Source organism: Myiozetetes cayanensis, unplaced genomic scaffold, assembly GCF_022539395.1.
Source record: "Myiozetetes cayanensis isolate MyiCay16 unplaced genomic scaffold, myiCay2020 scf21, whole genome shotgun sequence".
Taxonomy (NCBI): domain Eukaryota; kingdom Metazoa; phylum Chordata; class Aves; order Passeriformes; family Tyrannidae; genus Myiozetetes; species Myiozetetes cayanensis.
This window is the reverse complement of record NW_026087423.1, coordinates 12729273-12743854: the sequence shown is the minus strand read 5'-3', so window position 1 is coordinate 12743854 and position 14582 is coordinate 12729273. Positions and strand designations below refer to the sequence as shown.

The window sequence follows — 14582 nt, the reverse complement described above, 5'->3', positions numbered from 1 at the left end:
TTCAGCCACGTCCAGAAAACCCAAGAACCACACAAGACAGCTTCCCAATCAAACCCCAAACTTGCTGATGTTTACAAACAGCAAAGCACCAGTCAAAAAAAACTGACCTGAGGTTTGCAAACACCCATCATCTACCTCTAATGTGCTTCCCAAAAACTGCCAGCGTCCTGAGGCTTTCTGGTGAACACATGTGGGGAATTAATCAGACAAGAAAATTCCTCAGGATGCTACAGATCTAGGCCATAAGTGTCCAGGCACACAAAGTCTTATCCATCATACAGCACAGAGATGAAATGCAGACAGCAAAGGTATGAATCAGGCTACATTCCTGCAGAAAACCACTTCAGCCGTGTCCACGGTGAGGTAACTGTGTGATAATGTTCCATTATCCTGGTTGCAAACCTCTGAATATTCACAACCAGGAGCACAGCAATTCACCTGGGAAGAATGTATAAATAAAGCAGGTAATTCCATTAAAATCTAGATGTGATACCATCTGAGTGTGGAACTCAGCAGCGCTGCGTAAGGACCACTAGTGCTTGCCGGATTTTTTTATTATTTTTTGAGACACACACTAACTCCATAATCAAAAGCAATTTTGAGCTTAAAACTGACCTCAAGGTTACAAGACTCTGTGGCAGACTGTTCCCTTTCATTGGGAGTACATTGTGCAGCCAAGACGTGAGCACACACACCCCGGATGGGCCACAGGGCTAATTAAAAAGCGGCTTTGGTGGTTGTGTCTGTTCCGAGAGCAGGTTAGTAAACCAAACTTTATAAAAAGTAATGAAACCAAAGGTGCTACAGAAGCAGACAATTCCCACAAAAACAAAGCAGAGCTCAGAGTGATGAACAGTTGTTTTACTCAACCTTAATCCCTTTGAGTTTCTGACCTGTGATGAGCAGAAAAAATGAGAGAACAGCTGCAGTCACTTGAAAACTAAGTTGAAACACAGGGTATTCTGAACTGGAAGTTAAAAATTCCTTCATGAGATTGAGTATCATTGTTTTAAAACAACTTTGGGATACAGCAGTGCCTGAATTTCAAAATTACACCACTGCCTACCTAAAGCTATTTAATAAAACAAAAAGACAAGGAAAAAGCAGAGAGTACTTGGCCTTACCAATTGCCAAATGCAATTGATTCCTCTCACACCCAAGTTGTGCACAATGGATTCATTTACATTTCTTCCCTTGCCCTGCATTTCCCGGCTTTCTAGAACTGCAGTTGGTCCTTTAGAATCACACAAGTCTCTTACAGTTTAATTTATTTATTTTCTACAAAAAGGAGAAAGGAAACCTTTCTAAAATGTTACCAGCAGGTCATGGTGGTTGGGGCAAGTGTTGACCACAAGGAACTGAGATGCTGAAACTGAGGCAGCAGGAAGTGCAAACAGTGACCCTGAGAAGATAACATCTCACGTGGCTGAACCAGGGTTTCCATCTGAATGCTCCTCTTCCAGCAAAGCAAGAGCTGCAGATGAGAAATCTGCTCTCTTCAGCAACCATTCCACCCTTGGAACAGGAGCTGAACAGCTCCTGGAAAGGCAGCCCAAGCCCCTGGGCTGGCCCCTGAGCCCCCCGCATGGTGCCACCCTGCTCTGTCCCCCTCAGGGACAGGGGAGTGCTGCCTTCCCCCTGCCCCAGTGTATTTACATTTCAGCAGCCAGCTCCATGGCAGCCGGGCTGAAACACAGAGCGAGAGAAACCTCAGCCTTACAGCAGATTTCCACCCATTGACAGCTTTCACAGCAGAGCTGCCACACCTTCAGCGAGCTACCAAAAGCTTTCTTCCGTGTGAGAGTTGACTTGGGGTTGCATCTGTTGTTTTGTTAAATCAAAGTTGCATCTTTGCCTTCTATTAGGACAGGGAAGAAACTGAAGATGTCTCTCTCTTGCCTTTAATAACATTGCCCAGCTTTAAAAAAAAAGATGACATGGAAGAAATACAAGTGGTGAAACGGCATAAAGACCTACAGCAAACCCTTCCTCACACTCTGCATCTGCAGTGACTAGTTTTATCATCATCCAAATAACACACCCTCTCTAGAATATTTCAGTGGGGGCTGACAAGAAATCAAGGTATTCCACTGAGTTGCACAATTAAATATTTTAAATTTTGTGATGCTTCAAGACAACGGACAGTGTTCCCTGATGCCAACAACACCCACAAAGTTGATGCACCCAATCCCTTTCCTTAATCTCTCTTGTTCATTTGCTATCAAAGGCCAAAAAAATCAGGTTCATCTTTTATTTCTAGAGTAGCATTCTGCAGTGGCACTGTTATTTCCTCAGCTGCTCCCCTTACACTCCGTGGTTTTGGGTGCAGGTTTCTGCAAGGGCACAGTGAGGTATGAGATGAAACAAGAAAGTGTGAACCCCTGTTACACTCCCATGAGTTTCCTCTGAGGGACTTACCACAACACCCAGCACAACAAGCACCGGTGCACTCCAGCAGCCCTCAGAAATGGGCTTTTTTAACCCTCCCTTTAGTTATAAAACCCCAGCACTGCCCATTCCCACTGCACAAGACTATCAGAGAATTAAAGAAAAATCAAAAGCAAATCCCCCAAGAGGCCCCACACTTAACCCCTGTTCAATGTGCTCATCAGGTAAGGAGCCCTGATTCTAATCTAATCAACTGCCTGCTTTAATCATCTTTTTGTTGGCTTTGGTAAAGGGAAAGGAAAGAGAGTTAAAACAAGGCAATGGATTCTAAGGAAAGAGAGCCATGAGAGCAAATAACAATGCAAAACCAGCTGAGGCAGACAGGCAAATACCCTGCCCTGTAACACAAAGAACGCTACAGCATATATATGACACAACTGCCTCAGGACAGTCTTAATCAAAAAGGTCCAGAAATAAAGACCAGATATTCTCAAAATCCTTTGCCTCTGCTCTTCAGCAGGATGTAATCCTTTCCAGGCTGGTGAATTCAAGATGGATTTAGGACAACTTCTCATTTTAGCGTGCAAGGCCAGCGACAGTGGGGTTATCCTTCCCCAAAAGCCAAGGAGCACTGGGAATTTCGGGGGATGCGTCTGTTTAACAATAACGCCTTTCTAGTCAGATCAGAGATCTGTTCGCCCCTCCTGCCCTGAGCTGGGGTGGGTGGATTAAAACCACGGGCAAAAATCACACGCACGTCCCAGGTCCCGTCCCTCCCGGGGCTCGGGGTGTCAGCTGGCCGTGCCCCCTGCAGCTGGGGGGGATGGAATCAGCCTCAGCCCCTTCCCAGCCTCCCAGGACACCCCTCTGCCAAGGCCACTGCTCAGGCAGAGGGGAGCTCAGCCCACAGGGCCCTTTGTGCTCGCTTACGGCTCGTGGAGATGAGCGAAAATTTATGGGGCTTTTCATCCTAATTAAAAGCAGAGGTCATCTAAGAAGAAACAGACTTCCAGAAAAGGGAACTTCTAAAGGAAAACGTGTTGGGAGGAAGTTCGTGGACTTTGGTATTTGTAAAGCTGAAGTATGTAGTTTATTTATGTTTGTACTTCTGCTTACGCTTTTCATGGGACGCTTCAAAAACCCTCAGAAGAGCTCCCACGGATCTGGAATAATATGTGCACTAATTACTCGGCTCAATTTGAGCTCATGGCTTTTGGGACAGCCCCTGGAGCCAAGGGGCCAGCTCCTCAGCTGGCTTACAGCAACCTGGCTCCCTCCCACACGGCACTCAGAGCAAACAAACTCTTCATTTGTTCAGTGAACCCAGCCTGTCTAGGTGAACTCAAGCATGGGGATAGTTTTTGTAAAGAGAGGTTGTTTAGGAACACGTGAAAATAAAAGCAGCAGAAGTTGAATGCTTTGGATTGACACCCACCACTTTATTCCTGGCTTTCTAAAATTCCTGACAGCTTAAATTCCTTTCAAAATCCTTTATATTTCTATTACACATTATTATTTTTCTTTTTTTTCCCTATCTGTTGTGCTGTCATTGCTCCTGCAGGCCACACTGCTTTATTACAGTCCCTTTTTGTTTTCTCTTTCTTGCTGTCTTCAAAGAAGACAGAGTATTGCTCCACCAGAAAGGGACCTATCTGCCATTCTTTTTCTTGTCCAGAAAAAAAAGACAATTACAGTCCCCCTTTTATGCTTGGCATCATGGCAAAAGGAGATTGATGCTTGTTTTGGAATTATTACTCCCCTATTCATAAATCTTGCCCAGAGAATCTTGTTCACTATGCCAGCCTACAGGCACACTATTGTAGGAAAGACTTATTAAATTCAGTTTTATCATTTAACTTTGGCTCCAGCTCAAGGAGTTTTAGATTCGTAACAAGAGCCCTGTTTCCAATATTGATTTTGGCAAGGAAAAATGCTAATTTATCAGAGGTTCTAAAACACAATGAATTTTCCAGCCATGCCAGGAAACGTTACCTACCTACAGAAGAGATTTTTCATTAGCGTGCTTCCACACCAGGAGCTGAAGCACACCCAAGAGTTCCCAACCACAAAAATTACACACTTCATTGCAATAATTTTGTTGATCTTTAGGCAGAAATTTATCCTTCTCAGGACAACAGTTTCTCCATGGCCACCTCAAAGATGTCAAGGTACACAATCATCCCCTGGGGTCTTGGACCATGTTCCAGGTAGGAAGTGGCACTGACTTTTAAGGTCTGTACAGAAAAGATGGTGTTGAAGGTACTTTTCCAAATCTGATAACTTGGTCCCAGCCTAACAGCACAAGAACATCCCTGAAGCACAGATTGGATCAGGGGAATGCTGCTGGCATGATCTTCAGTGAGCCTCTGGAACCATCACACTGAACCTGCTCGTGCACACACCAAGGATTTCTGGCGTGGCAGCAGCCTCCTTAGCAGGGACCATCTGTTTCAGGGCCTCACAGAACTGCACTGAGCTGGCACAAAACTGAAACAGGCCACGAAAAGAGCTTTACAGGGTATATAAACCTGCAAAGAGTCAACAGTTCCTCGGCAGGTGATTACCCAGCACTCTGCAGTCCTCCTTCCCCCTGAGTTCACTGTGCTTGGCCTCTACCTCAGCGCTGCAAACCAGGGGAACTCCAGCTCAGAACTGGCTGTCCTGGCAACTGTGCTCGTGGGCACGAGCTAAAGAGGTCTGAGTGGGGTGAGATGGTTGTGGGCAGCTGTGCTGAGCAACAGACCCCTGTACAGCATCATCGAACGCACAGCACAGGAGAGGAGCCCTGGACAGTTGTGCGCATCTCTGCCAGCAACTGGAAAGCCAGCTCCAAAAATCAACAAGATAATTCGGGAGGAACAATCAGGAAGGGGCAGACTGGGGGACAGGCAGGCTCAAGGTGCTCAAAGCCTACCCAGTGCTTGCCTGGGCCACCTCAGGTCCAGCTTCACCCGAGGGGGATGAGATAACCATTCTCCAGCCGCATCACCAAGCAGGAGGAACGAAGGGTGCAGATAGCCCCGAGCTGACTCTGGGTGACCCAAGAGCCTCTGCAAGCCTCATGGTGTTCTGCACATTTCTTTCCATCCAGGGGCTCCAGCCTGAGCTATCTGAGACACCGGTTTCCGGCGCTCAACAAGGAAGATGTAAAAGCAACAGAATTTGATGAGCTGCCAGGGATTTGACTAGGCTACAAAGACTTTGATATTTTACAGAAGCTCAGAATGAAAATCAGCTGCTGCTGTTGCCAAGTGTATGTTACTGTTTTTATTTAAAAAAAAAAAAAATTCTTTCAAGAACAAATAAAATCAAACAAAGACGTCTCATCCTCCTGTACTTTGGTTCCAAGGCACACTCAGACAGGTTGGCTCACTGGCTATCCATTTGCCATATGCTTTCAAGTTTATTCTTTTATTCACTCCCACATTTTAGCCCCTGCCATTTCAGAAGAGGAACAGCTGCACAGATGCTCTATAAATAAACTACACAATTTATTGGAAGAGGGTTTTTGTTTATTTTTTTAAGCTGCCACATATTCCCCAGCTCTATCCTTCTCCATGCTCTCTACAAAACTCAGCCTAACTTCAGCTGCATCTTGGGTTTGTCTGCACAGTGTGCTCAACCTTATAAACAATTGCAACTTTTTATCTATTAATAACAAACTGCAAGTACTGATCTTATATTCATTGTAACTACTTACTGCGTTAAGTTCATTTAGAACCTAACTATCAGAACTCAACTACCATGACTTAACTATCAGAAATAAATCTGAAAAACGGTCCAGAGGGTGGATACGCACCGGTGACATACAGAAATCTCAACATACAGCTGATTGCTGGTTCTCTGCTTGCTTTTTAACAAATCAGTGCATTTTCGGGTAGACAGGCCTCTCTCATCCTGTTACCAAGAAGAAAATCTGTTTTGTCTGCTCAGAGGACAGACAGACCTCTCTGACTAAGATCACTAATCTCATTTGTGTGTGCAGGAAGTGTGACAAATGGCTGGAGCAGTTTATCACACCAGTGTAACCATCGAGTCATAAAAGGAATAAGATATTAACCTCCATAAACAAACTAGTGTTCTATTTCTCAGCACAGAGGAAGTATACATTTAGTAAGATAAGGGTACGAAACACATGCTATTGATGAGATAAGGAGCCTGCAGAAACAGTACAGACATAGGTCTATCTCGTGCTATCCCAGTAAATGCCATTCAAAACTTTACTTTGGGAAATAAGATTTTTAAGACATTTTGTCCACGAGTGAAACTATGTGCCAGGTCACTGTTAATGCTGCTTTTAAGGCTCAATTTAAAGCCTGGTGCAGCAGGAGATGACCAGAGGTTATGTGGTAACTTCAACAAGACCAAAATTACTTCAAGCACGGTCCTTATTTAGGCACCTAATATTCCAGGGGAAGTCTGAGGTCAGTGAAGTTGTTGGAGTACTCAGCACTCAGGAGTTCTTATTTAGACACTTGCATTCAGTTTTCTTCCTGACTCTAGCTCCAGGGTCTGTACTTTATGGATGAGTGGTCTACCAAGGTTTTCAACCCCAGCCTGCTCCGACTGCCCGGGCAGGCCCTCATTGCCTTCCTCCTGCAGCCCAGCTGGCTGGGCCGAACCCTGGGCTGAGATTTTCCATGCAGGATTCCTCCTGCAGGGTTTAAACCCTCTTTCTGCAAACGCTCATTTCCTTAGAAAAGCACCTTTTGCACAGGGGCTGCCGAGAGCCAACAACGCTCTGCCAGGACAGCCTGGGCGAGATCCGGAACGGGGCGATGAAAACCCAACCTGCACAGAACACTCTGGGGTGTTCAAACAGCTGCCTGTGAGACCCCCAATGAGGACCTGAGCATATCTCATCGTTCCACAAGGGACAGCGTTCCCCAGCACAGGCCATGCCCAGCTCCAGCAGGGACACTCCACAGCGGCATCTCCACCTCCCACAGCCCTAGGTTTTTATCACGCCCTCACCATCTCTGGCAAGCAACCTATTTGATGTAAACAGGGGGCAGAGCCAAAGCAGTACCTCGGGGTTTCCTATACAGCTGTTTCCCCGAGAAAACGAGAGCTGTTAAAAGATATTATGGACAGCTCCTGGTAAGGGGGGCACCAGTTGCCTTGAACTGGGGGCTGGAGCATCTCTGTGCCACCTGGGAGAATCAGCTTCCAACGCGAGTTTGGGCCAGCAGGGTCTGGCAGTGCTGGAAGTGACAGTCTCTGCCTTATGCTAAATCAATTTAGAGTCTTGAGGGAAATGGTCAGCCTCAACAGCTGGTACACAGTGAGGCAGAAGGCAGTTTATCCAGGAAAATGACAATCCATGCACAAAAGCAACCCCAGTTCATGCTACTCGTGATCTCAAAATACTGGCCTGGCACGCAGAAAGCTCTTTCCTCCCTTGAGAAGTTATGGGGTGGTGAAATAAAAGAACCCTGTCCCCACACATGCAACAGAGAAGGAGCTGGAAATTTTCTCAAAATCATTTATCTGAGAAAGAGAAGTAAATTTCTGAAGAGCCAGCAATGGAAGAAAACAGTCCTATGATTTATTAGCCTCGAGACTCTGAAAAGAATTCTTTGGCCTTTTTCCATTAAGATTTTGCAACCTATGTTACAGCCAGTGGGAAATTGTTTAATTCCCAAACCATGCCCTCAGTCATAAAATCTGTGAAGATGATTCATTATTATTTATGTGGTGCCATGGGCATGCAGGGCATTTTACAGACAAAGAGAAGACCCAGCCTCTGCCTTTAGAAGCTTAGGTGAATCTGACTGCCCATGTGTATGGGAACAGCACTCAGTGGGTCCTGGAGCAAACATTCCTCATCACTCAATGAGTTAAGCAATGATACTCACCTGGGATGCTGGGAAGATTTAGACAGGAGGATACTTAGAAGACATGCAATTACTGTCTAAAAATTTGTGACATTATTTCATTGAAACTGTAAGACTTTTCAAGTCATATGTTATTTTGTAATGGCTTTATAATGAAAATGTACTTAGTCTCGTACTATGAATTTCTGATAATAGGTATGATAGCATGAGGCAGTGTCACTATGAAATCAGACCATAAATTCTGCACTGCCTACCAACTTCCTCTCTTTTGGCACAGCAGAGGGTAAAAGCTCACAAGTTCCATCACACACCTCCAAACACACAACATAAATTACTGAAAGAAAATAATTAAAGAATTTCCGTGATTATTGTTAAAAAAGGAAAAAGTGTCCAAACCAACTTCCTGAAGTACAAAAAAAAAATCCTTGTTCTGGCCTATGCAAACTGAGCAGTTACAGCTCTTAGAAACAGTCTGGGACCATTCACCTAAAAGGCAAAACTTCATCACGGCAGAGGTTGTGAAAACAGCAATTACTGTCAATAAGTGTAGGCAGGAACTGTTTGCTAGACTGAGACATTCACATTCAGATTTGCACATGGGATCAGCATACCCCTTCATCTGCAACCTTTGCACTGGCAGTAAGGGTACACATGACTAACTGGCTGAACAACCAGGGTATCATATCTCCACACCATACATTTGTTATGAGAGTCAGATATAATGTGATTCCAGGAATTTTCATGTTGACACTGCTAAGCCTCTCACACCCTCTCCAATTTCCCTGTTACTCTACACAATCCTGTCTGTGCCTGCCTTCTTGGACAGCTGAGCAGCAAATGCACTCAGAATAAACAAATTATACCACCTTTACATGAAGAAATGTCATTATTGCACACACAAATAAGGTACATGTGAACAGAATGGACAATTAAACAAGACTGGTGCATGTCATACACAGGCAGACGTGTCCTGGCCCTGTCACACCACCCCAGATCTCTGGTACCTATGGCACTCCTGCGAAGAAAACACCAGCAACACCCTCCTCTGAAAGCAAGGGAGCTTGTCTTATAACTCAGAGACTGTAAATAAGGGAATACTGACTTCTGTTTTGTTCACAATGGTGAGGGTCACAATTCCTCTTAAAATGGGAGCAATCGTGTACTTGACTCTTGTATTTAACACACAAATGAAAACCTGCATGGGGGAGGGAGGAGAGGAGGGAAGCATCTCCCACTGGTGTGGAAAACTCTCCCCCCATTCAGGTCTTTTGATTCTCCAGAGGTGACTATCTAGCTGAAATACACTATAAACTGACAAAAAAACCTCCTTTCTGTAAGTATGATATTAAATTAAGAAGCCCCCAGGCTCTTAATGCTTTCTCACGTGTCAGGGCTGTCCCCTGTCAGGTGCAGGACACTCCTGTGCTCTAGCCCTACTTATGCTCAGCATTTCTTTCATGTCAGTGGCTGTGCAATAGGTAGTGGAAACCTCTGCAATCAACATCAACAGAAGTGAAAGAATTAGCTGTAAAATGACTTACGGAGTAGCCTCTTCCTGAAAGCGATTGAGCAGAACTCTGTGGGAGGAAACAATATGCCACAGTAAGTAATGCAAGAGACTCTGTGTAATGTCAGATAAGAATCATTTCGAGATTCCCTCCCCCAGCCCAGTATTCCTTAGGGGGAAACCTCACAGCCAGGGAGCCTCAAACGAGCTCCTGATAACTCTGTGCTGCCACAGGAGGAGCAGCCAAAGAGCACTTCCAGGTAAGGGCTCCGGGGCTGCTTCAGCCAAGAGTTTCATGAGCCAGAGCAGGCTCTGACAGCTCCTCCTGACCGAGGTAACAGCTCCCAGCGTGGGACATGTCCTCCCAGCAGCAGGGAACACGTTTGGAGCCATCCCTCTGCAGTGTGGTGGCAGCTTCCTGGGAACAGCACACACGTGTGAGGACGCTCTCCTGAGTCAGGGCTGCACATTTCGCCTCATCAGCTCCAACCTTCAATCATGTAACCACATATCCCACTTTCCATTCCCCTCTATGAATCTGTGAGCCTCCAGCCTTCACCGCTGCTGCATTACCATATGACAACTCTATCTGAAACAACAATAGCAGCAAAACACTAATTCATCATCTCTCAGAGCTTTAATAAGCATTCTGTCCCTTTTGAATAAGTTAAATTACATTGTTTACTCCTGCTCTTCATTTCAGCTCCTCCTGCTCCTCTCTCTACCACATCCTTACCTCTTTCACATGCTGCCAAATCATTTGGTTCTTTTCCTTCTCATTACAACAGCTCCAGTCACTTGGATCCCTTTCCCCTCTCTACGACCCAACACTGTTGAGCTGCTGTTTTTTGCTGGCAGTGGTTTCCTTGAAGCAGCTGAATGAATTCCACCTCTAGCTCCAGCTGCTGCTATGCGCCTTCTTTTTGGAAATTAAAAAGAAACTGGGAACAGAGGTGGCATACGACACCACACGACCCAGCAAGGACTCTGCAGGCCAATTCCCAAATGTGATTTATAACCACGATGCCCTCGCTACGTGATTTTACTAAACAAGATCCAGGGAGTCTTGGCAGTCCTGTTTCCAAGACTGATGTTCTAGTGGGTACCAGAGCCTGACCAAAACCACTGCATTGTTTGCAGGCCGATCTTGAGGATCCTTTTTTTGCACCAGTGCCAGAAGTTATCGTGTTACTAAACCAGCACAACACCCCAACGAGATTGATGCAGACCCATTGCAAATATACTTGTCATTTTCCACCAGTCCCTTTGTACTACCAGTTTGCAAACCTTTTGATCAGAGGACACCAAGACACACAGAGAAACCTTTCCAGGCTCCTGCTTTCTGTGGAAGACTCAAGTGCCCCATCGCTCTGCCCGTGCAGCTCAGAAATAAAGCTATAGGCTGGTGAAATGAAGGGCAGTAGCATTTACATCTGGTTTTGAGAAGCTATGGGAAACCTGTCCCACCCTCCAAGTACTTTTTACCCCAAAGTACTCACGGAATTCAGCCTTGTACAGGAAAAGGGTTAATTACAATATCCTGCTATCTATGTAACTATGTCCAACAGCTGAACACAATTATCTGTTCCAACACTTTGGAGAGCTTGATCAGGCAGTTCAGCTAAAGTAAACACAGGAATGAGGAGGGGGCAAATTACCTGCTTGGAGAGGCAGGAGGAGAAAAGCAGAAAGGGTGGAAGTTCTCACTCCACCCCCTCCATCAGCTCAGATTTAACCAAGAATGACAAGGTCTAACTAATTGGAAATAATAACCAAAAACAGAAAGAAGAGGTTTCATTAGAAGCTTCTCTCCAGGGAAACAGCCTCTCGGAGCATTTTCAGTCCAACAGTTATTTTCAAGCTTTGAGTCTTGTGCACACATGAAATATTTTCCTGGGATGGAGCAGACCCTTGGACAAGGAACTCAAAGGCACTAACAACAGACCTGCTTTTTTTAAGATAACTTTAAGGCATCCCAAGCTGTCCAAGAACCCCAAGAATCTGCAGACCATTGATTTAAAACCACCAAGTAGAAAACAATAAAAACAGTTGCTGAATAAAGTGTTACATCAGAAATAATTAAAACTGAATGGCAATTTACTCTGGCATTTTTCACATCCACGAACTTCTTCCTCCCTTGAAAGTTTTAACATTAAATTCCCTGAAAATCATGGGGGGAAAGGGTGGGGTTTTTCCCCTCCCTCAGAATTTTTATTGCATGTATAAAGTCAGTAAGTGGTAAGTTCTCTGGATTCAACTTGTAAAATCCTCTCCAATTACCAGGTTTATGCACAGCCATGCCCCACACTCTCCAGAGCTGTTTGTATGCTTTTTTCTGTGCATCTAACAAACTGCTGCTGCCTTCTTGGTTAGCTGGGAACACTGGGGCTTCTTTAGGAGGATCCACACCAACTGCCACATGTAGAAGCTTTGAAAAACCCCCAGCTAATACCAACTGTGAGTGCCAGAGCAGAAGAGTTTGCGTGCAACTTGTGATGGATGTTCCTAAAGAAAAAAAATCTTTGGGGGTTAATATAAACATAGCTCAACCTGTATGTCTCTATATCAAGATCAAATAATGAGAAAAGTAATCAATTGTGGCTGCAAATATAAGAAATCTTAGTGGAAGTTTAACTTGGCATCTACCCAAAGCTGAAGAAACCTCCTTTGACTGTGAATGAGTGCTTGTCTGGCAAGAGCAGTTACTGGGGCAAGTCTTCAGCTGGAATGACTTCCCCAGGCTCTTACCTACAGGACAGGAGCACTCTTACATGGAGGGCTGTCAGAAAATCCTTGTTCTCAAAACAGTTTATTTGCTATTTGGGTCCATTTTCCCCCTGTTGGGGGGTCCTCAGGCAGCAGGGTACAATGCTCACCGTGGTACCCAGCCAGCCACGCTCCTGTTGGTGCTGCAGCCACCAGCACAGCACCTGCCTGGTGCCTTTGGTTCACCAAACCCAAACCCTGCCCTTGCTTCTGCAACCCAGGCACCCTAGACAGCTCCACTCTGGCCCTGCTGGCAGCAAAGGTGCCCTCACACACACAGTTCACCACTGTGACCCCACTTGGCCAACTCTCCACAGCCGATGCAGAGGAGCTGCCACATCGTGCCCTTCCAAAAGCCTTTGCATCTGCAAACCCCAACATGGCACAGAGAAGTGGGAGGTGGGGAGTGTGATGTGCTCACACGACCCCAGTGCTGCCCACCCCGAGCAGGCAGGGGCTGGTGGGCACGGAATGCCAGCCTTGTGTCAGAGCAACCCCAAACACTCCCCCAGGAGGGCAGGGCAGGGCAGGGCCCTCCCTGCCTGCCTTGAGCACCGCCTTTGTGCCTCTTCCAGGGCTCTGGGGAATACCCAGGGCTTTCTAAGGGAGACTGTTACTGGTTAGGGGCAAAATGAGTGTGGTCTGTGCATTTAATGACGCATAAGTGGAGCTGCACTGCTAGATGGCATTTGTGCTTGAAGATAAATGGCTTATAATATTTTGCAGATGATGTGCTCTTTTACAACTGAAAATTTTTGGTTCCTTTTAAGCCCAAGGTTAAAACCAAAACCAGACAGCACAGACATTTCAGTTATGTCACAGAGTGAATTATTTCTACCCTGGGATAGCTCTTGTGTTAATTACACTGGATATAAAAAAATACACCTTTCTGGCAGCAAAGGCAAACTCTTACTGCTGAAAGACTCTACTATCCCCCCCACCAATGTCCTTGGGAGTTTGAGTTTCACTGCAGTCTGCAACTGTATTTAAAAGATTGCTTCCTTTACTTCTGATAAAAATGGTGATTGCAATTTAGAAAAATAAAGACAAAATTCACCAAGAACCTACAGCAGGTTTTCCAAGATCGTCTATTAAATTGACAGGAAAAGTTATTTCCCTTGTATAAATAAAAGCATGGCCTTCCACTGCTCTCATGATGCAAAGAAAATCAAGACCCTCTGTTCGGTTTCTTAAATCCATTGGGTTACTTATTGAACTAGAAAAGACAGTAGGAAGGGCTTTAAAATCCAGTAATAATCACAGTAATAGGGCACCTCAAGCCAATTCCCCACTCTCAATGGGTCAGGCAGGTTTCAACTTGAATCTTTTGTATCCTTGATATAAAAACTAACTATAAGGGGATTAAGTTAAAAGCAGGTGATGGCAGCACAACCACAAAATTAGCTCATTTGTAGCGTTTTCTTCCCACCTCTTCGGCAAAAGGCCTAAATTAACATATCCCAGAAACGTCAGGAGTTCAGTCCTGCTTTTCTGACACGTGCCACTTTTGTTGGCTAAAACCAAAAGTGCACCAAGTACCCCCAGGTCAGCTGTTTTCATCCAATGTGGGCACTCCTGTGTGGGCACAGGACAGTCCCCAAGAAATGCCTCCTCCCAGTGCTGTTAATCCCATCCTCAGACGTGCCCAGTGTCCCCAGAGCAGCCCCCAGCAGAGGAGGGAACCGAGGCACATTTCCCAGCTCCTACTGAGTGCTGACTCCTGCCTTGCCAAATCACAGGCCCAAACTCATCGTCCAGCCCAGGGCCACAAGCCTGATTTGCTTGGCCAGCACTCAGCTGAGTTAAGCAGCAGCACGTACAGAGATGGGATTTTGGATTCTGTTTTATAGCACTTGTTCAGGATGAAACCCAGCTCAGCTGTACCCACCTTCCACTCCTCCCTGGTGACCCCAGCTCTGCAGGCATGTGACTCAGGCACATCAAGTGTGTGTGTTTACCCTCCACTCAGCCATTTATGGAAAGTTCAACAACAGAACATGGGTTCAGCTTTGAACACCAGAGAGGTCTCGTATTTCCTTTCCAAGTAAGTCCCTTATAAAAATCAAATGTCTTGGAATGGGAGG

General features: G+C 45.5%; 1 protein-coding gene across 18 annotated transcripts in view; it reads right to left on the bottom strand.

Annotated features, from left to right (window-relative positions):
* The window catches only part of FBRSL1 (fibrosin like 1), a 492731-nt gene that overhangs the window by 257125 nt on the left and 221024 nt on the right, over positions 1 to 14582 (bottom strand). For 16 of the 18 annotated variants that reach the window (XM_050318783.1, XM_050318799.1, XM_050318793.1 and 13 more), the window contains exon 4: positions 9767 to 9802. The exons of the other annotated variants lie outside the window; for them this stretch is intronic. In XM_050318783.1, the coding sequence (XP_050174740.1) occupies positions 9767 to 9802 (36 nt within the window). The remainder of the gene's footprint in view (positions 1 to 9766; positions 9803 to 14582) is intronic. 18 annotated transcript variants of the gene reach the window in all.